General features: G+C 39.9%; 1 protein-coding gene across 1 annotated transcript; it reads right to left on the bottom strand.

Moving 5' to 3' along the window:
* Positions 1-965: 965 nt before the first annotated feature.
* LOC128243950 (uncharacterized) lies at positions 966-26,910 on the bottom strand. Its single transcript, XM_052961972.1, has 9 exons — positions 26,826-26,910; positions 26,561-26,713; positions 25,013-25,092; positions 4,713-4,787; positions 4,094-4,253; positions 2,931-3,123; positions 1,885-2,022; positions 1,611-1,684; positions 966-1,174 (listed from the first exon to the last, which is right to left on the bottom strand). The coding sequence occupies exons 1-9, from the start codon at positions 26,908-26,910 to the stop codon at positions 984-986; spliced, it is 1,149 nt and encodes a 382-aa protein (XP_052817932.1). The 3' UTR covers positions 966-983.
* Between the last annotated feature and the right edge of the window lie 650 nt (positions 26,911-27,560).

The raw sequence follows: 27,560 nt of genomic DNA, 5'->3' as shown, positions 1-27,560 counted from the left end.
AGCCAAGTGTTAGTGTAGTGTTTAATGGTACGGTTTATAGAAGTGCCAAGTATTGGTGTAGTGTTTAATGGTACAGTTTATAGAAGTGGCGAGTGTTGGTGTAGTGTTTAATGGTACAGTTTATAGAAGTGTCAAGTGTTAGTGTAGTGTTTAATGGTACAGTTTATAGAAGTGTCAAGTGTTAGTGTTGTGTTTAATGGTACAGTTTATAGAAGTGCCAAGTGTTGGTGTAGTGTTTAATGATACGGTTTTTAAAAGTTTCAGGTGTTGGTATAGTGTTTAATGGTTCAATACAATACAATACAATACAATACAATACAATGCAATGCAATGCAATGCAACGCAACGCAACGCAACGCAACGCAACGCAACGCAACGCAACGCAACGCAACGCAACGCAACGCAACGCAACGCAACGCAACACAACACAACACAAAACAATACAATACAATACAATACAACACAATACAATACAATACAATACAATACAATACAATACAATACAATACAATACAATACAATACAATACAATACAATGCAATACAATACAATACAAAACAATACAATACAACACAAAACAATACAATACAATACAAAACAATACAATACAATTCAATACAATACAATACAATGCAATGCAATGCAATGCAATGCAATGCAATGTAACGCAACACAACACAACACAACACAACACAAAACAATACAATACAGCGCAGCGCAACGCAACGCAACGCAACGCAACGCAATACAATACAATAGAATACAATACAATACAATACAATACAATAACATACTATTCTATACTGTATATTAACCAATTAACGTTCGAGTCCATTCCATAGTTAGAAACACGTTCCCATGTTCTTTTCCAGGGATCGAACACATTTTCTTGAGAGTCCGGTTTCATTTCAGAAACCAATAATGGTGGCCATTTGGAAAGGCTCGTTACAGAGATCAAATCATAATTAGTCATAGGTAATTATTTATTCACAGATAATTCTTGTGACTTCATTTTGAGCACTGAAAAGTTCGTTTTCGTTTTGAATTCGAAACCAGTGACCATTCGTTGCTATCTGTTGTAGCTGTGTATCAGACACGTCATTACCGGCACCAAGGGCAATAACATTCCGAGTCAAAGAATGGAACGACGGCAAGTAATATTCAGGATATGAACCTGAAACAGGACAGAGGAAATAAGCAATGTTAACGTTTATATCAAAGGCAATAATTCAACGAAATGAATGCTTTGCAATAACTTATATTTCGACATCTGTCCATTACTTAAGAACAAATAAGAATCTTTTCAATTAGCCTTTAGATAAGCGTCGATTTCAGGTCGTTTCAATTATTTGTATTAAGCAAACAATAATAGAACAGGCAGATAATGTAGATGTTTACGTTACATATACATGTATAGACGAATGAAGAACACTGTGAAACAAATATTCCAGAAAGTAGGATGCGGGGATGGATGGAAGGGCGATGCACAACGAAATAAGAAATCCAGCTGAGTTTCAAACGTAACAAATTCATGTATGTTGTTTCAGTATGTTAGTAACAATTGCGCTCCTTGTCTATTCAAATAAATAAATTTGTATGTATTCATTTACCTGTGAGCAAAAAATGAGACTGGGGGTCCCAGTTTTCCCACGTCATAACTATAACAACATCTGGAACATTGGGCCTGAACAAAAATAAACAAAGTAATGTCACGTGTTTTGCTCGCATTTGTTTCTGTGGAACAAGGGAAAAATACGGTCGCTTGTGGAACAAGGGAAAAATACGGTCGCTTGATATGAGAACCGTTAATACAAGATTGAACGATTTTAGAATGTCTACACCTGAAAACATCAACACCTGTGGGGGATATTTTGACAACTGTACCTGTTTTGAATTTCCCCTGAACGTGTCTGGTCTACGTAGGCATGGATACCTGCCATTGGGTCGTTGATATTCGCTATAAACCCTATTTTGACATTCAGGTCATCAATTGCACGCAGCAGACTGGACTGGCTCGTATAACTGAAAGGAATACTGAAGGAATTTATGCTGACCAAAAGCTATGTGGATATTAACATATTTAAAATTTGGTAAACATTGCAAAACGTCTTCATTTATAATGACAGCCATCATAGGGATAGTCCTCAGTCGAGCAGCCGACAACAGACCGTTAACTTAATATTAGTCAATGCTGACAAACGGATGATTTGATATTAGCGTTCTTTTTTGGAACTTATCTACCCTTCATATTAATAATATCTGTCATGTGTTCTCGTTCCGGACAGAAAAATCCGACCCGAGGGCACCTGCGTTGCCAGGTAACGAGGCTTGCCGAGTTACCGGCTACGCAGCGTGCCCGAGGGTCGGATTTTTCTATCCGGAACGGACACACATGATAGATATTTTTTCTAGCATACTTTAAAATACATTTTTATGTGAAGAAAATACATAAGAAAGCGCGTTTTGTACATTTCACCAAAAAGCGCATGCGATGATATTTACTGACGTCATGACGCGCAGTAATTTGTATTCATTGCATACGTCAATAAGTTCCTTCACTATCACGTCTTTTAAGGGTTATTTTGTTTTGTTTTTAAGGAATATTTTTGTAAAGTTAATGTTAATGGAACTCATCTATTGAAATCTCATAACTATGGTTACAGTAAGTGTTTAATAAAAGAAATTGAAAGTATTACGTCACAGCGCGTGACTCATTTGGCATGGGGGATGCCAGATGGAGTTTTCCAGAACGGCTGAATTTACCGGAAATGCCTATCCGGTGTGCTAGAATATATATATGTCGCCATCGGAGTGGTCTTCTGGTAAAAGACGATGGACTGGCAATCAAACAAACTGTCTCCGGCGGCTTTTTTACCGTAAAATAAAAACACAATCATAATAATCCTTACAAAGAGGTCCAAATGGTTCACCTTTGAAATCCCCACACTTTTAGACTGACTAAACTCGTGGTAAACAGGGCCATCAGCGTGTGGTCATGGCCTATAGTAAAGGCACTGACAATGTTATGAATGAATTGCTTTCCGGCTTCTCTCCCGAATGTATGTCCACTGCCAATGGACTCGTCCACGATAAACGCAATATCCCGTGCACAGGTTCGGTGCACTGAAAACGTCAACAAGTCTACAAGTTGTTGAATAATGGCTTAAATTACATATACAATAAACAATATTAACCATCATATCTTAAATAGCGAATTAATGCTCAATTTTAACTGTTTGAGAATATTTTTTTAATGTTCTTTCTTGAAAGAGTAAAATCTGTGAACTTCAGCTGTATTGTTTCTGTCATTTTTATCTTGTTCTTTTTTATTTCCGTTATATCGAACAGAACTTTATATATCTTTAATCCAGATAAATTGTAAATGTTTACTTACTATTCTTGTTGCTTTCATGCAGCCTAAGTTTGGCGATTTTAAGGACGTAATTTGTGATTTTATGTAAAGAACATATTTTAACAGTCAATTGACACAATGCACTTCAGTGGCCAAAATATCTTGTAGATACTGACAATATTTACAAACACAACAACAAGTATCAAACTCCGCAAATGATTTAAATGTAAATATCACTACAAGATCACTAAAATGTATGGGCGTTGGAAGTTCCGTTCAGTAGATATAGAAACTCAACAATAATCTGTGACAACGATCAACCTAGTACATACGGGCGTTTTAGACTAACTCTAGATTAGTTTAATTCCGTCTGTTAAATGATTGGATATCCAGGGTGCTGGATGTTACACTAGTTTAGTTGTATCAACATTTCTAAACAAATATTCAGAGAAGACATTTCAACGTCGGCAACTATATATGCACATATACAGAAATTTGATATTTGAGGGATTTATTAAAAATAGACATACATGTCATAAAGCAGGTGATTTGATATTAACATTTTGTTCTTTGATTTTACTCGAACGTATCACTGGACAATACAAAATATTTAGAATTTAATTTTTTTCATAATCGCCAATAGTAAACATATTTATGTTTTGTTATGTTAATGTTTGAGAGCTAAACGTGGATAGAAATAAATTTAGTATGTACTGACATACTCAAATACCAAAGATTTACCAATTTGATTAATAGGCGCTTGTGTTGATAAAGTCGTTAATGTTGTTGTAGTTGCTGTCGTTAATGGTGTTGTAAGAGGATTTGGATCATTACAAAAATCACCCGAACAGCAGTGTGTTGTGACGTCACGTTTACCCAGATCTCTTTTGCTGTCACATACCTTCAAATATTAAATATTTGCGTTATAACTAAAAACTGACTGTAATGTGTTTTGGTTAGACCAACCAAAAGGTTCTCCCCAAACATGTACTGATATTTATTTTTTATACTATTTATTTTTATCACTGAAATTGCATTTTTTGATTAACGCACATGCTCGTGTTTCTGTCAATTTGCTTTACTCATATTGCGATAACCAGGATCTTTTAAAGAGTACTCGGGACTCAAGTGGTTGGTACGGATAACCAGGACCCTTTACTGTGTAATCGAGACTCAAGCGGGTGGTACGCATGAACACTATATTCGGCATTATTCGTTAAACAGACTTAAATTTTACGTATTATTAATTTTGTTACGCGGGAATTCGATAACAAATAGAGTAATCGGTATGAAGGGGGGTCGTTACAAGTAAAATACATATTTGTGTAGTTGTATCGTGTGGTATGTTTAATGAGCTTACCATTTTGTCAACGCATTGCATTGTATACTCCTGATGGCCGTCGATAATTGAAACTTTGTGTCTCAACATGCACATCTGAAAGGTACATTACAGTCAGTAAATGAATACCACACCAATGCGTCCTTTATGACATATAAGCTAAATGAAATAACATTCGAAATAAAATAAAAACAAACAAAAAAACACAAAGACAGAGGTTAGAATTTTCAACAGAATAAATATTAAAGGCTTAACATTTATTTATAAAATACATTTTATATTTCTATGCTGTACAGTATTATGATGTTACCTTATATGGCTCATGATGTTACCTTATATGGCCCATGATATTACCTTATATGGCCCAGGATATTACCATATATGGCCTATGATGCTACCTTATATGGCTCATGATGTTGCCTTATATGGCCCATGATATTACCTGATATGGCTCATGATGTTACCATATATGACCCATGATATTACCTTATATGGCTCATGATATTACCTTATATGGCTCATGATGTTACCTTATATGGCTCATGATGTTACCATATATGGCCCATGATATTACCTTATAAGGCCCATGATATTACCTTATATGGCTCATGATGTTACCTTATATGGCCCATGATATTACCTTATATGGCTCATGATGTTACCTTATATGGCTCATGATGCTACCTTATATGGCCCATGATATTACCTTATATGGCCCATGATGTTACCTTATATGGCTCATGATGTTACCTTATATGGCTTATGATGATACCTTATATGGCCCATTATGTTACCTTATATGGCCCATTATGTTACCTTATATGGCAAATGATGTTACCTTATATGGCCCATTATGTTACCTTATATGGCAAATGATGTTACCTTATATGGCCCATTATGTTACCTTATATGGCAAATGATGTTACCTTATATGGCTCATTATGTTACCTTATATTGCAAATGATGTTACCTTATATGGCTCATGATGTTACCTTATATGGCTCATGATGTTACCTTATATGGCTTATGATGATACCTTATATAGCTCATTATGTTACCTTATATGGCCCATTATGTTACCTTATATGGCAAATGATGTTACCTTATATGGCCCATTATGTTACCTTATATGGCCCATTATGTTACCTTATATGGCAAATGATGTTACCTTATATGGTTCATGATGTTGCCTTATATGGCTAATGATGTTACCTTAAATGGCTTATGATGATACCTTATATGGCCCATTATGTTACCTTATATGGCCCATTATGTTACCTTATATGGCAAATGATGTTACCTTATATGGCCCATGATATTACCTTAAATGGCCCATGATGTTAACTTATATGATATATGATGTTACCTTATATGTGCCATGATGTTACCTTATATGGCTCATGATGTTACCTTATATGTACCATGATGTTACCTTATATGTACCATGATGTTACCTTATATGGCCCATGATGTTACCTTATATGTACCATGATGTTACCTTATATGTACCATGATGTTACCTTATATGGCCCATGGTGTTACTTTACATGGCTCATGATGTTACCTTATATGGCTCATGATGTAACCCTGTATAGCCGATGATGTTAGCTTTTATGGTTCATGATGTTACCTTATATGTTCCATGATGTTACCTTATATGGCTCATGATGTTACCTGATATGGCCCATGATCTTACCCTGTATGGCCTATGATGTTACCTTATATGGCCCACGATGTTACCCTGTAAAGCCCACGATGTTACCTTGTATAGCCGATGGTTTTACCTTGTAAAGCCCACGAGGTTACCTTGTATAGTCGATGGTGTTACCTTGTATAGTCGATGGTGTTACCTTGTAAAGCCCACGAGGTTACCTTGTATAGTCGATGGTGTTACCTTGTATAGCCGATGGTGTTACCTTGTAAAGCCCACGAGGTTACCTTGTATAGTCGATGGTGTTACCTTGTATAGCTGATGGTGTTACCTTGTATAGCCAACGATGTTACCTTGTATAGTCGATGGTGTTACCTTGTATAGCTGATGGTGTTACCTTGTATAGCCAACGATGTTACCTTGTATAGTCGATGGTTTTACCTTGTATAGCTGATGGTGTTGCCTTGTATAGCCAACGATGTTACCTTGTATAGTCGATGGTGTTACCTTGTATAGCTGATGGTGTTACCTTGTAAAGCCCACGAGGTTACCTTGTATAGTCGATGGTGTTACCTTGTATAGCTGATGGTGTTACCTTGTATAGCCAACGAGGTTACCTTGTATAGTCGATGGTGTTACCTTGTATAGCTGATGGTGTTATCTTGTATAGCCCACGATGTTACCTTGTATAGTCGATGGTGTTACCTTGTATAGCCAACGATGTTACCTTGTATAGTCGATGGTGTTACCTTGTATAGCCAACGATGTTACCTTGTATAGTCGATGGTGTTACCTTGTATAGCCAACGATGTTACCTTGTATAGTCGATGGTGTTACCTTGTATAGCTGATGGTGTTACCTTGTATAGCCAACGATGTTACCTTGTATAGTCGATGGTGTTACCTTGTATAGCCGATGGTGTTACCTTGTATAGCCAACGATGTTACCTTGTATAGTCGATGGTGTTACCTTGTATAGTCGATGGTGTTACCTTGTATAGCCGATGGTGTTACCTTGTATAGCCAACGATGTTACTTTGTTTAGTCGATGGTGTTACCTTGTATAGCTGATGGTGTTACCTTGTATAGTCGATGGTGTTACCTTGTATAGTCGATGGTGTTACCTTGTATAGCCAACGATGTTACCTTGTTTAGTCGATGGTGTTACCTTGTATAGCTGATGGTGTTACCTTGTATAGCCAACGAGGTTACCTTGTATAGTCGATGGTGTTACCTTGTATAGTCGATGGTGTTACCTTGTATAGTCGATGGTGTTACCTTGTATAGCCGATGGTGTTACCTTGTATAGCCAACGATGTTACCTTGTATAGTCGATAGTGTTACCTTGTGTAGCTGATAGTGTTACCTTGTAAAGCCCACGAGGTTACCTTGTATAGCCGATGGTGTTACCTTGTATAGCTGATAGTGTTACCTTGTAAAGCCCACGATGTTACCTTGTATAGCTGATGGTGTTACCTTGTATAGCCAACGATGTTACCTTGTATAGCCGATGATGTTACCTTGTAAAGCCCACGATGTTACCTTGTATAGCCGATGATGTTACCTTGTATAGCCCACTATGTTACCTTGTATAGCCGATGGTGTTACCTTGTATAGCCAACGATGTTACCTTGTATAGTCGATGGTGTTACCTTGTATAGCCGATGGTGTTACCTTGTATAGCCGATGGTGTTACCTTATATGACCAACGATGTTACCTTGTATAGTCAATGGTGTTATCTTGTATAGTCGATTGTGTTACCTTATATGGCCAACGATGTTACCTTGTATAGCCGATGGTGTTACCTTATATGGCCCACGATGTTGCCTTATATGTACCATGATGTAACCTTGTATAGCCGATGGTGTTACCTTGTATAGCCGACGGTGTTACCTTAAATGGCCCACGATGTTACCTTGTATAGCCGATGGTGCTACCTTGTATGGCCTGTAATGCTTTTTTATATGACCCATGATGTAATCCTGTATAGCCGATTGTGCTACCTTATATGTCCCATGGTGTTAACTTAATGTCACATGGTGTTAACTTAATGGCCCATGGTGTTAACTTAATGGCCCATGGTGTTACCTTATACGGCCAATGAAGTAATTCTGTATAGCCGATGGTGTTACCGTATATGACCCATGATGTTACCTTATATTGGCCATGATTTTACCTTGTATAGCCGATGGTGCTACCTTGTATGGCCTATAATGTTTTTTTTAAATGGCCCGTCATGCTTTTTTATATGACCCATGATGTAATCCTGTATAGCCGATTGTGCTACCTTATATGGCCCATGGTGTTAACTTAATGGCACATGGTGTTAACTTAATGGCCCATGGTGTTAACTTAATGGCCCATGGTGTAAACTTAATGGCCCATGGTGTTAACTTAATGGCCCATGGTGTTAATTTAATGGCCCATGGTGTTACCTAATACGGCCAATGATGTAATTCTGTATAGCCGATGGTGTTACCGTATATGACCCATGGTGTTACCTTATATTGCTCATGATGTTACCTTATATAGCCGACGGTGTTACCTTATATGGCCCACGATGTTACCTTGTATAGCCGATGGTGCTACCTTGTATGGCATATAATGTTTTTTTTAAATGGCCCGTGATGCTTTTTTATACGGCCAATGATGTAATTCTGTATAGCCGAGGGTGTTACCGTATATGACCCATGATGTTACCTTATATTGCCCATGATGTACCCTGTAGAGCCCATGGAGTTACCTTATTGTTCGGACAAATCGTCTTATTTTTACAAGTGGCGGCATCGGCGACGACGTTATCACAGTGTAAGCAGAAGAACGCTAAAAATGAAATTTGAACTGTATACATGTAAAGTTTAATGTTTTTTTTCTTTCTGAAAAACTATTATTAGTATTATTTATAATAGCACTCAACAGCAGAAAGGTGTAATTGTATATATTGTGAAAAGTATAATAGGTCAAATACGTTAAAGAGACGCGTTCACACATTGTATGTCGGAAACGATCTTTTTACTTTGTAGAAATTGACTTTGAGTTATGTATGTCCATAAACAAACAGCAACTTGCAGTTGAATATAAGTGTGTTGGCAAGTTTTCCATAACGTTACCAAGCTTTTCGGAGAATTGGAGAATTTCTGTCACATTTTAAAAATTTCAACTTTTTAAGATATATTTATCATTGAAACAAGTGTTTTGTTAAAATTTCACACGAGATAAAAAAAGATGTTTGACCTTATAAAGCGCGAACGAACCCTTTTAATATAAGTAGTAGCAACAAAATTCTATTACATTGCAAAAATGTTATGCAAAAAATAGACACTCACTGTCTAATATTCAGCCTTTGAATCAGGCGTCAACGTAAGGAATGTTTCAAAAATAACTCTTACGGCATTTGTTACACGTTTGCGGACACGTGACCTCCGCCAAGACCGGGTCGGCACAGAGTTGGTGGTTGTTGGCGCATCCATGAACGTCGATATCATCACATGGGGGTGACAGGGGTGCTACACTTGTTGTTAATAGTAATAGCACTAGGGTTGCCCAAACTATGAAATAGTAAATGCATGTTTTGATAATAACTACATACATTACCGAAAGGTAAATAAGCAGTTATAAGTTACGGGGTTAGTAGGTGACCCGTAATGGGATATACGGGGCAAAGGAAACCATATTGGGCGAGGCGTAACCCCGAAACGTTTATATCACGTCGACTACCTGTTTACATGTTTATATATTTCATTTATTCATCGGTATCGGAAATTAGGCGCCATTTTGGTATGTTATAAATTTGGTGACCCAATATGAAAAAATTCTTATACCACATCGTTGTGACTGTGGTCTCGCTGACAAAATATAAGACGGTATATATTGGCCAAATGAATATGAGTCACATAAATGAATTACATGCTTAAGGTTATGAACCTGGTTTCGTAGTAGTTTGTTTATTACAAAAAGCACAATATAAAATTATAGCGATACTTTACATATTCGTGTGATAGTTTGTTCATTATTACATTTAACAAATATGGTACTAGTATGGAAAGATATAACATTAAATGAAACAAAACAAGACTTGCCATAGCCTACATACACCATTATGCATCACTCCGTCCAGTGTCCTATTTGAACTGATAAGTAAATGTTGACCTGCGCATTGCTAAACGTCACCGTACGTTTATAATGTGCGTGGAGTAAGCCCCTTATCACCATGTCACCATAGAGTGAGGGAGAGCGTCCCTCCACAATTTGGCATGTCAATTTTATTACGGCCATCGTATTGACTACCGTCTTATGTTAAGTGTTTGCGTACTGTGTACCATCTTCAGTTCAGAGCACATCGTAAAAAAAAACAACATAATGCAGAGTAATGGGGAGGGTTCCAGCCTTATTACTAGGCGTGGTAGGCATGATTTGTAGTTGTGCCTAGCCTCTGAATTTACAATATTATTAATATTTGATGTTGTCCCACTTCAATGAGAAAGTTAACTATCAGGCAAACGGTGACAATCAACAGTGAAGTAAGTTAAAGTGGCCGAAAGTGGATCTAAGATGGATAAAGTCCGCATATCCAATCCCGTCATTGTGTTTCGGGTGATACTGCCTCTCATTACAGAGCAGAAACCGCGGTGTGGTTAAGCGGTTTTTTCTTTGGTCATTATAATTAAACGTCCGGTTTGGTATCATGGGTAGCTATGTATATCAATTACGGACTTCTGATCTGGTAATGCGGTATCTGCTTGACAATTGTAAGAAAGATCCGGTGTGATCTGGTATTAAGAGTCGTACGAAGTCACTTCCGGTTGGAAATTGGCTGATCATGACACAAACCATGCAGTCTCGTATCGACTTGCCCAATCACAATAAAAAACTAAATGAGCAAACACACTCTGCCTAAACTGACCAGTACAGCTCTTAGTTTCGAAATAGATATAATAAATACAAAGGAATATTATTAATTCGAGAAAACAACTGCTAAGATGGGTCCCAATATGTCAAATTTCTCTGGGGATAACTAGGGCTCATCTAAATATCGAACGTGTTTACGGGGTCTATCTCAAAACTTGCCGGAGATTGCCGAGTTGCTACGATTGCCTCGGATGTATATGGGCGGTTAAAATTTTCACATTATGTCGAGTAGTGGGTGGGAAAGTCAAAAGTTATGTCGTGAAGCGGGGGTGACAGTCATACCTTACGTCGTGTAGCGGGTGGGACAGTCATACGATATGTCGTGTAGCAGGTGGGACAGTCATACCTTATGTCGTGTAGCGGGTATGACAGTCATACCTTATGTCGTGTAGCGGGTGTGACAGTCATACCTTATGTCGTGTAGCGGGTGTGAAAGTCATACGATATGTCGTGTAGCGGGGGTGACATTCATACGTTATGTCGTGTAGCGTGTGTGACAATCATACGATATGTCGTGTTGCTGGTGTGACAGTCATACGATATGTTGTGTAGCAGGTGTGACAGTCATACCTTATGTCGTGTAGCGGGGTTGACAGTCATACGTTATGTCGTGTAGCTGGTGTGACATGCATACGTTATGTAGCGTAGTGGGGTTGACAGTCATACGTTATGTCGTGTAGCGGGAATGACAGTGATACGTTATGTCGTGTAGCGAGTGTGACAGTCATACGTTATGTCGTGTAGCGGGTATGAGAGTCATACGTTATGTCGTGTAGCGGGTGTGACAGTCATACGTTATGTCGTGTAGCGCGTGTGACAGTCATACCTTATGTCGTGTAGCGGGAATGACAGTCATACGATATGTCGTGTAGCGGGTATGACAGTCATACCTTATGTCGTGCAGCGGGTATGACACTCATACCTTATGTCGTGTAGCGGGTATGACAGTCATACCTTATGTCCTGTAGCGGGAATGACAGTCATACGTTATGTCGTGTAGCGCGTGTAACAGTCATACCTTAGGTCGTGTAGCGGGTATGACACTCATACCTTATGTCGTGTAGCGGGTATGACAGTCATACCTTATGTCGTGTAGCGGGAATGAAAGTCATACGATATGTCGTGTTGCGCGTGTGACAGTCATACATTATGTCGTGTAGCGCGTGTGATAGTCATACATTATGTCGTGTAGCGGGTATGACAGTCATACCTTATGTCGTGTAGCGGGTGTGACAGTCATACCTTATGTCGTGTAGCGGGTGTGAAAGTCATACGATATGTCGAGTAGCGGGGGTGACAGTCATACGTTATGTCGTGTAGCGGGTGTGACAATCATACGATATGTCGTGTTGCTGGTGTGACAGTCATACGATATGTCGTGTAGTGGGTGTGACAGTCATACCTTATGTCGTGAAGCGGGGTTGACAGTCATACGTTATGTCGTGTAGCTGGTGTGACAGTCCTACGTTATGTCGTGTAGTGGGGTTGACAGTCATACGTTATGTCGTGTAGCGGGAATGACAGTCATACGTTATGTCGTGTAGCGAGTGTGACAGTCATACGTTATGTCGTGTAGCGGGTATGAGAGTCATACGATATGTCGTGTAGCGGATGTGACAGTCCTACGTTATGTCGTGTAGCGGGTGTGACAGTCATACCTTATGTCGTGTAGCGGGAATGACAGTCATACGATATGTCGTGTAGCGGGTATGACAGTCATACCTTATGTCGTGTAGCGGGTATGACACTCATACCTTATGTCGTGTAGCGGGTATGACAGTCATACCTTATGTCGTGTAGCGGGAATTACAGTCATACGTTATGTCGTGTAGCGCGTGTGACAGTCATACATTATGTCGTGTAGCGCGTGTGATAGTCATACATTATGTCGTGTAGCGGGTATGACAGTCATACCTTATGTCGTGTAGCGGGTGTGACAGTCATACCTTATGTCGTGTAGCGGGTGTGAAAGTCATACGATATGTCGAGTAGCGGGGGTGACAGTCATACGTTATGTCGTGTAGCGGGTGTGACAATCATACGATATGTCGTGTTGCTGGTGTGACAGTCATACGATATGTCGTGTAGTGGGTGTGATAGTCATACCTTATGTCGTGAAGCGGGGTTGACAGTCATACGTTATGTCGTGTAGCTGGTGTGACCGTCATACGTTATGTCGTGTAGTTGGGTTGACAGTCATACGTTATGTCGTGTAGCGGGAATGACAGTCATACGTTATGTCGTGTAGCGAGTGTGACAGTCATACGTTATGTCGTGTAGCGGGTATGAGAGTCATACGATATGTCGTGTAGCGGGTGTGACAGTCCTACGTTATGTCGTGTAGCGGGTGTGACAGTCATACCTTATGTCGTGTAGCGGGAATGACAGTCATACGATATGTCGTGTAGCGGGTATGACAGTCATACCTTATGTCGTGTAGCGGGTATGACACTCATACCTTATGTCGTGTAGCGGGTATGACAGTCATACCTTATTTCGTGTAGCGGGAATTACAGTCATACGTTATGTCGTGTAGCGCGTGTAACAGTCATACCTTATGTCGTGTAGCGGGTATGACACTCATACCTTATGTCGTGTAGCGGAAATGACAGTCATACGATATGTCGTGTAGCGGGTGTGACAGTCATACATTATGTCGTGTAGCGCGTGTGATAGTCATACCTTATGTCGTGTAGCGGGTATGACAGTCATACGTTATGTCGTGTAGTGGGAATGACAGTCATACGTTATGTCATGTAGCAGGTGTGACAGTCATAAGTTATGTCGTGTAGCGGGTATGACAGTCATACGTTATGTCGTGTAGCGGAAATGACAGTCATACGTTATGTCGTGTAGCGGGGTTGACAGTCATACGTTATGTCGTGTAGCGAGAATGACAGTCATACGATATGTCGTGTATCGGGTATGACAGTCATACGATAGGTCGTGTAGCGGGTGTGACAGTCATACAATATGTCGTGTAGCGGAGTTGACAGTCATACGTTATGTCGTGTAGCGGGTGTGACAGTCCTACGTTATGTCGTGTAGCGGGTGTGACAGTCATAAGTTATGTCGTGTAGCGCGTGTTACAGTCATACGATATGTCGTATAGCGGGGTTGACAGTCATACGATATGTCGTATAGCGGGTGTGACAGTCATACGATATGTCGTGTAGCGTGTGACAGTCATACCTTATGTCGTGTAGCGGGTGTGACAGTCATACCTTATGTCGTGTAACGCGTGTGACAGTCATACCTTATGTCGTGTAGCGGGTATGACAGTCATACGTTATGCCGTGTAGCGGGTGTGACAGTCATACGATATGTCGTATAGCGCGTGTGACAGTCATACGTTAGGTCGTGTAGCGGGTGTGACAGTCATACCTTATGTCGTGTAGCGGGTATTACAGTCATACCCTATGTCGTGTAGCGGTTGTGACAGTCATACGTTATGTCGTGTAGTGGGTGTGACAGTCATACGTTATGTCGTGTAGCGCGTGTAACAGTCATACGATATGTCGTGTAGCGGGTGTGACAGTCATACGATATGTCGTGTAGCGCGTGTGACAGTCATACCTTATGTCGTGTATAGGGAATGACAGTCATACGTTATGTCGTGTAACGGGTGTGACAGTCATACCTTATGTCGTATAGCGGGTGTGACAGTTATACATTATGTCGTGTAGCGCGTGTGACAGTCATACCTTATGTCGTGTAGCGGGAATGACAGTCATACGTTATGTCGTGTAGCGGGAATGACAGTCATACCTTATGTCGTGTAGCGGGAATGACAGTTATACGATATGTCTTGTAGCGCGTGTGACAGTCATACCTTATGTCGTGTAGCTGGAATGACAGTCATACGATATGTCGTGTAGCGGGTATGACAGTCATATCTTATGTCGTGTAGCGGGAATGACAGTCATACGTTATGTCGTGTAGCGCGTGTGACAGTCATACCTTATGTCGTGTAGCGGAAATGACAGTTATACGTTATGTCGTGTAGCGCGTGTTACAGTCATACCTTATGTCGTGTAGCGGGAATGACAGTCATACGATATGTCGTGTAGCGGGTGTGACAGTCATACGATAGATATGTCGTGTAGCGGGGTGTGACAGTCATACGATATGTCGTGTAGCAGGTGTGACAGTCATACGATATGTCGTGTAGCGGGTATGACAGTCATACGATATGTCGTGTAGCGGGAGTGAAAGTCATGTGATATGTCGTGTAGCAGGTGTGACAGTCATACGATATGTCGTGTAGCGGGTGTGACAGTCATACGTAATGTCGTGTAGCGGGTATGACAGTCATACGATATGTCGTGTAGCGGGTATGACAGTTATTCGCTATGTCGTGCAGCGGGATGACAGTCATACGATATGTCGTGTAGCGCCTATGACAGTCATACGATATGTCGTGTAGCGGGTGTGACAGTCATACGTAATGTCATGTAGCGGGTATGACAGTCATACGATATGTCGTGTAGCGGGTATGACAGTTATTCGTTATGTCGTGTAGCGGGATGACAGTCATACGATATGTCGTGTAGCGCCTATGACAGTCATACGATATGTCGTGTAGCGGGAATGACAGTCATACCTTATGTCGTGTAGCGGGTGGGACAGTCATAGGATATGTCGTGTAGCGGGAATGACAGTCATACGTTATGTCGTGTAGCGCGTGTGACAGCCATACGTTATGTCGTGTAGCGGGTGTGACAGTCATACGAAATGTCTTGAAGCGGGTGTGACATACATACGTTATGTCGTGAAGCGGGTGTGACATACATACGTTATGTCGTGAAGCGGGTGTGACAGTCAAACTTTATGTCGTGTAGCGGGTGTGACAGTCATACGTTATGTCGTGTAGCGGGTGTGACAGTCATACGTTATGTCGTGTAGCGGGTGTGACAGACACACGTAATGTCGTGTAGCGGGTGTGACAGCCATACGTTATGTCGTGTAGCTGATGTGACAGCCATACGTTATGTCGTGTAGCGGGTGTGACAGTCATACGAAATGTCCTGTAGCTGGTGTGACATAGATACGTTATGTCGTGTAGCGGGTGTGACAGACATACGTTATGTCGTGTAGCGGGTGTGACATACATACGTTATGTCGTTTAACGGGCTTTACAGTCCTTAGTATTGCATTGCATACTCAAAAGTGTTCAAACTATTAGACCAGTTCGTAGTTTTATTATATTGTGGATTTTTATAGTCATTGAAAGAAACATGATTGATGTTCAACCACAAGTAAAATGTGCAACAATATCATTTTTGTCTTTAATCATGTGACCTTTGGCAGTACATATGCCTGCTTTCGCTTGTTAATAATTAGAATAACTCTGTTGAACTACTCCATATATTTATTCACAGATAATTTTTGTGACATCATTTTGAATCCTGTATAGGTCGTCCTCGTGTTGAACTCGAAACTTGTGGCCATTTGTTGACAGCATTTGCAGCTGACTGTCTGCAACGTTGTTTCCGGCACCGATGGCAATCACGTTCCGAGGGACAGCATGAAACATCGGCATGACGGCTTGTGGAATTGTACCTAAATAAAACGCAATATAACATATGAAGACCAGCCGATCGCGAGCTCGGTAATGTTAAGATAATAAACCTCTAAAATTATCTGCCGGATGAAATATTGATATCGAAAACAACTCACAGTGATCTGACATGTACTTCTAATTCTACACTTCGGCAAGCGTATAATACACGCCGACAAGTACAGAATACGTCGACAGTTTACACTACTGGCTGACAGAGTACAATGCGCGCTGACAGGTACATTAAAAACCGACAACCACATACACACCGACATGTATAATTATCACCAACAGGTAAAATAAACACCGACAGCCACGTAACACACATACAGTTACATTATTTGCCGATATGTACATCACACACCAACAGGCACATTACACGCTGACAGGCAAATTACCCCCGTAAGTACACTACACGCGCCAGTTACATTATACGCCAACAGGTACACTTCATGCCGAAAGAAACATTACACAGGGACAAGTACATATCACACCGACAGGTGCATTACACACCAACATGTATAATAAACACCGACAGGCACATTATACACGCCGTAAGGAACTTGACACGCCGAAACGCACATTACACGCCGATATGTACATAACCAGGCAATAGGCACAGTACACGCAAAAATTACAATACACGCCTAGAGGTACCTTTTACGCACAGTAACATTACAAACCGACAAGAACTATTCACTGTCAAAAGGTACATTACACACAGACAGGTAAATTACATGATTACAGGCACATAACACGACAGCAGGCACATTATGAGCCGATAGGTACATTAAATTCCGACAGCTACATAACATTTCGACAAGCACACTGCATGCCGATGAGCAAATGACACGCTGACATGCACATTACTCGCCGACATACACATTATACGCCGATAGGCACATTATACGCCGACAGGCAAATTTAAGGCCGACAAGCACATTTTACACAGGCACATAACACGCTGACAGGTACACTGCATGCCAACAGGCACATAACACGCTGACAGGCACATTGCATGCCAACAGGCACATAACACGCCGACAGGCACATTGCATGCCAACAGGCACATAACATGCCGACAGGTACATTGCATGCCAACAGGTACATAACACGCCGACAGGCACATTGCATGCCAACATGCACATAACACGCCGACAGGCACATTGCATGCCAACAGGCACATAACACCCCGACAGGCACATTGCAATATTGCATGCCAACAGGTAAAACATAACACGCCGACAGGTACATTGCACGTTGACATGCACACTGAACGCCGACGTGGTACACTACTCATCGACAGGTACAATACAAACCAACAAGCATAATACACGCCTACATGCACATAACAAAGAGTTACCGTTCACGGTGACAGGTACGTAAAACGCCGACAGCTAAATTACAAGGCGACAGCTACTTTACAAGCCGGAGCATTTCACGCCGCAAAGCTCATTACATGCCGTCAACTACCTTACACTCTGACAGGTACATTACACACATTCAGGTTATATACATACACTACACGTTGACAGGTACAATACACGTTGACAGGTAGAATACACGTCAACAGGTACAATACACGTCGACAGGTACAATACACACCGACAGGTACAATACACGTCGAAACGTAGACAGGTACAATACATGTCAACAGGTACTTTACACATCGACACGTCGACAGGTAAAATACACAAATACACACCGACAGGTCGACAGGTACAATACACGTAGACAGGTACAATACACATCGACACGTCGACAGGTAAAATACACGAATACACACCGACAAGTCGACAGGTACAAAGCACGTCAATAGGTACTATACACATCGACACGTCGACAGGTACAATACACGTCGACGGGTACAATACACATCCACAGGTACAATACACATCGATACGTCGACAGGTACAATACACGTCGACGGGTACAATACACATCGACAGGTACAATACACATCGACACGTCGACAGGTACAATACACGTCGACGGGTACAATACACATCCACAGGTACAATACACATCGACACGTCGACGGGTACAATACACGTCGACGGGTACAATACACATCCACAGGTACAATACACATCGACACTTCGACAGGTACAATGCACACCGACAGGTACAATACACATCGACACATAGACAGGTACAATACACGTCGACAGGTACAATACACATCGACACGTCGACAGGTTCAATACATGTCGATAGGTACCATACACATCGACAGGTACAATACGCATCGACAGGTACAATACGCGTCGACAGGTACAATACACATTGACAGGTACAATACACATCGACAGGTACAATACGCGTCGACAGGTACAATACACATCGACATGTACAATACGCGTCGACAGGTACAATACACATCGACAGGTACATTACACGCCGTATGGATTTGAACCGTTTAAGTGTATAATTGAAATGAAATATATTGTCCATCAGAAGATATCCAAAAATTGCGAATGTATAATATAGTTGATGTATGAATCTTTTACCCAAAAACTTTAAAAGTACACTAACAAACCAATACGGCCATTGTCGAGAGGCTGCCATTAAGTATTCACGGTAAAATATGTCAACACATTAGGGATATTAAGAAAAACGACGTGCACGTGTACTTGTATATGTTGCTACAAGGACAAGTAATCGTTGCAGTTGAATTTAGATGTCATTTGAGAATTTTACATGAAGCTCAAACTCGTATTAATGCTCGCAGACACTCGCATTTATCACTTGTATTGTGATATCGTACACATACATGCTATTTTAAAATTTTACAATGTACACCTACCTGGTTAACAAGTCAACACGTACACGTACCCTTATAATTCTTATTTCGTTCACAATACACACGTATCTCTTTTTACTACGTGGAAAGTCAAGTGTCTTCCACTTGTTTTCAACCAATAACAACATTTGTAAATATCAGTAAACTAATGGAAACTACAAGGATACGCCCAGCAAATGTTTCTATGCGACGGCACATATGTTTGTCATGAGATTCGCAAAGACTCTCTAATATTTCAGAATAAGTTTATTTTGCACTACAGCAGCTGTGGGACAGCTTCAAAAAGGATAAGACATAACCTATCCACAACCGCTCAAGCCGCCGAAAGGGGTTGTTGCCAGTGTTGTTTCTATCATTACTGATAACGAACAGTCTATATCAAATAGGGCCTGCTGTCGTCATACTGTAATTGATGCTTTCGAATGATCTCTCTTCCTGAGCGTATGTATTTGATAATATATTTTAAGAAAAGCATAGCCATATGTCATATGCTGTTTACCTGTGAGGAGAAAATGTTTCCGATCGTCCCAGTTCCTCCAAGTCAGCAGAATAACGACATCGGGTACATTGAGTCTAGAAAGTATAAACAATGTACATATTAGATTTAACAGGTTATTACATCCTACCAAAAATACTGTTTCAACTTGTAAATTATTAGCATTATTAACAAAATAAATCACTTTTAACAACACTGTCGTTTTTGTATTCAAATGAAAGTTCAATACATCTCTGATAAAGAATTTCTTTGTAAAATACGATCTTATCACACAAATCTGTTAAAAAAGGATACCCCATAACAAATGAAAACTTGCTTCTTGAAAGGATTCATCAGATGGTTTTTCCTATTGAAGCCCCTTCAAACCACCTAATGATCTCGGTCACTTTCTTTATGGGTCAATTTATCATAAATGTGAAGAAGAACTTTCACAAATATTTAATTACATATGTTCAGTGAACAGCCTATTTTACAACTATTTTAAATAACTTAAACTGACTTAAATTTATGTTTCACTGAAAACGCGAATTATTTATGGGTTTGTTTTTACTAAACTTACATTGTTCCAAGACCACCCCCACCCACCCCGCCACCCTCGTCAATCAAGAAATCCTTTTGTATAAATGCGTGTTTATGCAGGGGTTAGGGATTATACCAAGATGATGATATTAAACAAAAAAGGTTTTCTTGAAGCAGATTGCCATATATAGTGTACGAGGTCAGAGTGACCTTTTAAATACCAATTCTAAAACTCCTCAATGAAACGAAGTACCTGTTTTGCATGGCACCATTGCGAGTCGTGTCGATATATGCATGGACACCAGCCATGAGGTCGTTATTGTTCGCTATATTAGCTGGGTCTTGATTCAGTCTGTCAATAGCACCTATCAGGCTAGATTTCGCTGTATATCTGGAAAAGAGTATGTGGAGTTAGTCTAATGATGTTATTTATTAGCATGTATTGCTTCTGCATTAAATTTGTCTTAATGGGTGAAATAAAAGAGTGAAGAATATCGCTTTAGGCAGTGATATGAACGATGACACAACAGAAAAGAACAGAACAAAGTTTATTTCGTATAAAACAGTTCACATAATAAAGACAATGATATAAGTCAAAGATGACCCTTGATCATTGATAAATTGAATATTCTGCATATATACATACATGGTGATCAGTTATAAAAATGAACGAAAGCCTGAAAAAATAAAGAAAAAAAAGAAAAGTTTTCTTGTGTAGATATCTGTACGTGATGGTGTTAGTGCTAATGTCATTCACAAACAATAACATATTATAATCAACGAAGTACATTTAAATATGCAATTCTTTGAAACTATACATTATGAAAAAAGTGCAATTTACAATATAACAGGTAAGGACTTCTCTTTACTGTTGATGAACACGTTCAGGCAACCTTAGACTGACTAAGACTTTTAAAACCCTGATCTGAATTACAATTCACTGTCGTTGGTGCGATGTTGCGCGAGAGTGTGGTCTTGTTTCGTGGGGGAAACCGGAGAAGCCGGAGAAAACCCACTTAACCCAATTCATATGTGCCCAGTTTTAGAATCGAACCCGGTTCGCATTGGTAAAAAGCGAGTTTGCTAACCCCACTGCTGTTTTTAAATTTGGATATATTATTTGAACTCAACTTGCAGTGGATCTTTATCTGACAATCGAGAATAGACAAGAATGGACTAAGGAGGCTGCGATGTATGTATTCTACATAGAATGTCACGGAGGTTCTTTTTAGGATAGCTAGATAGGGCTTTGTATTAAGTGTTGACGCTAAACATTTAAATAATTTGGTTATGGCCTTATTTTGAAATAAGCACGTTTATATGCATATATGCTGCGTTCAATTCCAAGATATTTCCAACTGACAAAGACTGAAATGTGTTCTACAAACCAACCATAGCATTGTTTTAATTGCTCGTAGGTTAATTTATTTAAAAAAAAATAATTCCGAAAAATACATATTTTAACAAAACATACCTGGAAAGTCCCCATCCAAATGCTTTCATGGAGCTTGTGGTGAATAAAGCCATCAGACTGTGTTGGGTACTAATATCAAACGCACTGATTACGTTGTGCATGAAGCGTTTTTCGGTTTCAAATCCAAAGGCGTGACCATATGACTCGTCGATGATGAAAACGATGTCTCTGGTACAACTTCTGTGTACTAGAAGAATAAGAGATTAAGAAGAAAATCATGATAATGCAATGGAAATAACAGGTGCAACCGCGTTAGCTTGCTTTAAAAAATATACTGGGGGATTGAATCGATTTATTTACACACAACCTTATTACTGTTGAAAAAAATGAGGTTACCACCATAGTACGGTCAGTGAATACTCGATAAGGATTCACTGGGGTGGTGGGTGCTTGGTAAACGGGTGTTTGCCCACACAACCTAAATACCGTTAAAATGTGTTAGTGGTATAGTTTTGATGCGGTCAGTGAATGCAGGGTAAGAAATAGCTTGGGTAGTGGTGGGGGTGATAACCAGTGTCAGGGGCGTACTTGAAGCATTTTGAAATGTACGCCCGTACACTTGAGAGCGGTGAAAAACGTAAAGGTATTTCTATATTCTGGTCCCAATGGGGTTGGAGCGGGACCGATATCTCTGACGTGGGACTTTTTTTGCTGGCCATTTCGCGGGAACCTTAATTCATTTGTACGCCTAGGCGTACTGGAGTATGCCTTGGTACGCCCCTGAGTGTTAAAAAGTGAAAAGCATGAAATATTATATTATTATCCCTTTTTAAGTGTACATTCAAGAAATTTCCCATGAAGCATGGGGGATATAATTTTTATATCTCATAACTGTAATGACTTTTTTCATCATCTAAAGCACAAATTTCTTCAAAGAAGGCGAGCCATTGCACTCATTCATATTAATGTTTTATTTAGAATTTTGGCCAGGATTATGAACGGCAGTTGTTTTACAATTTGGGCGATCAATCATTCGAACAAAGCATCAATTTGATGTTGACTTATATTATTTCTTACCAATTTGAGGTGCTGGAGGTGCTGTCACTGGAATTGGGGTTGTTGTTGTTGTTGTTGTTGACGTAATATGTGGATGGTTACAAAGGTTATTTGAACAGCAATGTGTCGTGATGGCATTATTATTGTTGTCGCAAACCTTAAAAATAAAAATAAAAATCTACAATTAGCATTGGTATTTGTGACTCACCAAGTGATTTTGGGCCATGTTGTGGTATAAATTATGTTAGTGACCAACTAAATACGTCAGGTGATACATTGTCAGATGTTCACAGCTCAAGAGCCAAAAACAGACTGATGTAGAACAGAGGGAAGACGGCCTTAAACATGGATAAATATGTATCCAAATCGTCTAGAAACATGCGCTGTGTTGTCATGTAATGGGCAAATAATCCAGTCAGAGTATTTTTAGCATTGTACGTTTATCTCCCTTAGTTAGAATTAGGCCATTTTTGCAATAAAAATAATTGAGATTTTTTTTTTAATTTTCTTTAGAATTAAGGCTAGTTTGAGTTACCCACAGAGTAAGGTCCTATTTAATTCATTCTACTATTATTTGACAAATCGAATAGAAACATGGGTAGTCTGTATTTGTCATCCATCGCTACTCATCGTCATCGGTCGTACTCCAGTCTTACTTCACCCGTGAGTGATCAAAAACAATCGTTAGCTATCGACTACTATCGTGACCAGGTATTGCATTTATTGACGCAATTGCGTCAAACCGTGCTAGACCGAGGGTTGGATCGTAACGTATTGTGGCGCAGTCGTACATAATCTGCTTAATGCCGCACTGGCGTCGTTTGTATTCGTACTCCCGTCGTAGGGCAATCGTCAATATCCGTATGCAGGTGAAACCAGGGCGCGTGATCCCGATTCACCACGAATCACTATGATTTACACCGCTACGATCAGTCGGGAGGAATGGAACCCTTAACCATGATAGTGAGAGCCAGGGTGTGTTTGTACAAAAGAAGCAGCTTACCGCTGGGTCGACGCAGTCCATTGTGTAAATATCAGGACCTTTGGTAATTGACGCCTTGCGTTGTAATATGCATTGCTAAAATGGAGTAAGTTAACGTTACAGTCTGGATATATAGATGTATCATGTTCTTATCATCAACTTTATTAGACACAATTATAATATACACTTTTACACTCCAAATGAGACACTTAACCTCACAAAGTTATACAGAAGATAACCGTTTAATACGTCCTTTACATAAAACAGATAACTACAAAAAGTTCCCCATACTAGTATGCAACGTTTGTTATCCGAATATTTTGCCATGTTGGTTCCTTCGTCAATCTGATCAGTGTTGTGTAAACACCAGGGCAAATTACACCAATTCGGAATTGACTACTCAATGTTACATTCCTTATCATATTTTTAACACATGACAGTCAATCAATGAATGGTTATTTTCATCTCAGACTATTGGTTACTTTCCATCTGACGCGTGTATATGTTTTGAAACTGGATAGTACATGTATGTGATAACAAATGTTGAAATAAATGCTGGAACTACTTTATTTACTTTTTTGTTAACATATTCACCGCATTGTTTGTACTTCTACACCGGGTGTTGTAAACTGCTTATTTCACAAGTGGAACCTCCTATATATTATGTTTGGGTCGTGAAATACTTCAAATCAGTGTTATTTGGTGTGCGAATTTGTCAATTGTCTATAAAATATTTAGGAAATGTAGATGTCCACAATGACCACCATGCGAACATTGGCGGATCGTAATAAAGTTTCATGGCCGGTTACTCAACTTTCCTTCCCGAAGAATATAAAATTATTACAGTTACATAGATTGTAATTTAACCGTTGGATAAAAACACAACGTATAAACTGATCAAAGATGATGCAAGGGCAATAACTATGACGTACCTTATCATGAGGGCAGACAGTCATGTTCGTGCAGGAAGCAGGATCAGTAATGACGCCGTCACAGTGATAGCAGTAGAAGGCTATATAAATAACACAATCATAGCGTTTAAGATATCGGTTTGTAAACATTAAATTTGATAACAGCTAGTGATACGAGGGAAGACCGGAGTGCCTAGAGAAAATCAACTTGTCCGCCTTGGTGACTCACATCGAAACTTGAATACGCCCGGACAGGCAATCGAATCCGGAACGCCTTGGTGAGAAGCTGTTGTGCTAACCAAAACGCTAACAAGACAACCCGACCTGGTGAGAAGCGAATGCGCTAATCACTGCACTAACAGGACAACCAGGAACGCCCTGGTGAGAAACTAGTGCGCTAATCACTTCACTAACAGGACAGCCCAAGACGCCTTGCAGAGAAGCGAGGGCGCTAACCACTTCGCAAACAGAACAACCCGGAACGCCTTTGTGAGACGCGGCGCCCAGGTTCGACGAAAATACCTCGAGCTTTGGAGCCATGCGGGAATGCTTACATTCATCAGAAAACATCAGGTCCTTTATATCCAGATAAAGCCAAAACAAATCTAACCAAGCGTGTTCGGGCCATCAGGGTTCTATTGTTGTTACTGAAACTCGTAGTATGCCATTTTATGGTAAACAATTATGTTGTACATATTGTATTGTATCGGAATGAAAACGAAAATAGAGATTATAATGTTTCTATTGGAACAAATCATATTGTTTGAGTCCTTTTGTTTTCTCGTACGTTTTCTATGCAAGATTATAAATATCTTCCATGACCGAGAGTGTAAGATCACGGTAGGTTCATTCTGAACGGAGCGTAGGGTGTTTTGTGGAAATGAGGTTTACCGTGCTTTATCTTACACGAGCGGCTATGGAAGATGCTTTTTCTCCCAACTCATTTTAACAAAATTAAGTTAAATTTAATTTTTCCTGGAGCTATATTGTGCGTAGTGAAAATATGCGTATGGACATGTGATAATTCGTGGTCGTCATGGATATGCGCGCATTGATTCAGATTATGTTAATAGACAAATCCGTCCTTACATAGTTATGAGGAGAGAGAAGCATTATTTCTTTAAAGGTGAATGCAAACTTTTAATGGTGACATTTTAAGCGAGCAATTATTAATTAGCGTTCTAAATATTGCTACAAGTCAAGGTTTCTATGATGCCACAGACGACAGTCTTCAACAAGGGAGGTAATTACAATGTGATGACCATTAAAAAGGAGTTCCATACGGGTAATTATTTGCCCGTGGACAAGATCAGAATTTCTAGCATGGTTCAATTTTTGGATCTACTTATCTGAGGTGGGAGATATTGTTGTTCTCAGCATGTTTCAAAAATCATTATTTCGTTCTTCAAGACGACAGGCAAAGGAGGACGAAAAATATATTCAAAGCTTTATGAATTATGCGCTCATTTCTATATGATTAATCGATTGATTGGTTACTAATTCTTGACTCTGTTTAAGGAAATCAATTAGAGTGAACTTACAATACATGTCTTGTTTGCATAGACTTACGGCATTTGTTACACATCTTGGGGCATGTCACTTCCGCTAAAATCGGATCTTCGCAGAGATGGCGATTGTTAGCACAACCGTTAGAATCGAGATCATCGCATGGAGGTGCTTGTGGTGTCACACTTGTAGCCAGTAGCACGAAGAATGTTACACCTATGATACCGCGTGAAACATGAACTACCGCATTTTGAATATATTTTAAAACAAATAACATCGAGATCATCACATGCAGAGGCGTAGCCAGGTTTTACCGAATAATACGCACGAAAGGGGGAGGGTGTGGGATGGGGAATATCCCTGTAGCCGGTTGGGGGTTCGGGGGTACCCAGGGGGAAAAATGGAACTAACATGTTGAGCTCTGAGGTGTATGTGGAGGGATTTATAGATTCGAGGCCGCCGACTTTGTAGTTACCAAGTGATTGATTTCAGCTCAGAAAGCTATCGAACACAGAGAAGCTACGTTTACTTTGGCTGATCTTCCTTTTACTCTGATATCAATTTTTACCTTAGCCCTCGACCTTGATGCCATTTATGGCCAGATTTATTTTTTTCATTTTTCAAATTAAGTGCGTAACGCTGGCTACGCCCCTGACATGGGTTGATTGTGGTATCGGAACGTCGGCTAATATAACTAAAAGGCTAATTGAATTAAACACAGGCAAAGTAATACTCAAGTAAAAGAAAAATGTACAATACCGTAAATTTGACACAAGATCATAGTTCATCACCTTCTCTTGCAAAAACTGATAAGACAGTCCCGGTTTGAGCAAGTATCGTTGTATATTTACTTTTGTAACCACCTATGTACATACGAGGGATGTACCAGCATTTCACATACAACTATTTTATATCATAGATAAAGACTTAAGCAATGCAGGGGGTCCAACGTGTTTTGTGTTTTCCGAATATTAAGCGAGGGAAATGTGTGATGCGGAATAAAATGGCGGTGTTGGAAGAGATTTTGGTTTTTTGGGAGGATAATTTTCACCTAGTAAGTAAG

The sequence above is a fragment of the Mya arenaria genome, chromosome 8 (genome assembly GCF_026914265.1).
Source record: "Mya arenaria isolate MELC-2E11 chromosome 8, ASM2691426v1".
Lineage (NCBI taxonomy): Eukaryota > Metazoa > Mollusca > Bivalvia > Myida > Myidae > Mya > Mya arenaria.
The sequence above is the reverse complement of the archived record's forward strand: the minus strand, read 5'-3'. Positions and strand labels throughout refer to the sequence as shown.

Bases quoted from the DNA above. Each gene is read 5' to 3' on its own strand.
- LOC128243950 (XM_052961972.1), bottom strand. From the start codon at position 26,910: ATGTTAGTTCCATTTTTCCCCCTGGGTACCCCCGAACCCCCAACCGGC. The intron at 26,714-26,825 runs GTGCGTATTATT...GCGGTATCATAG, and splicing joins TCCCACACCCTCCCCCTTTC to GTGTAACATTCTTCGTGCTA. The intron at 1,685-1,884 runs GTACAGTTGTCA...ATTTTTGTTCAG, and splicing joins TCAGGGGAAATTCAAAACAG to GCCCAATGTTCCAGATGTTG.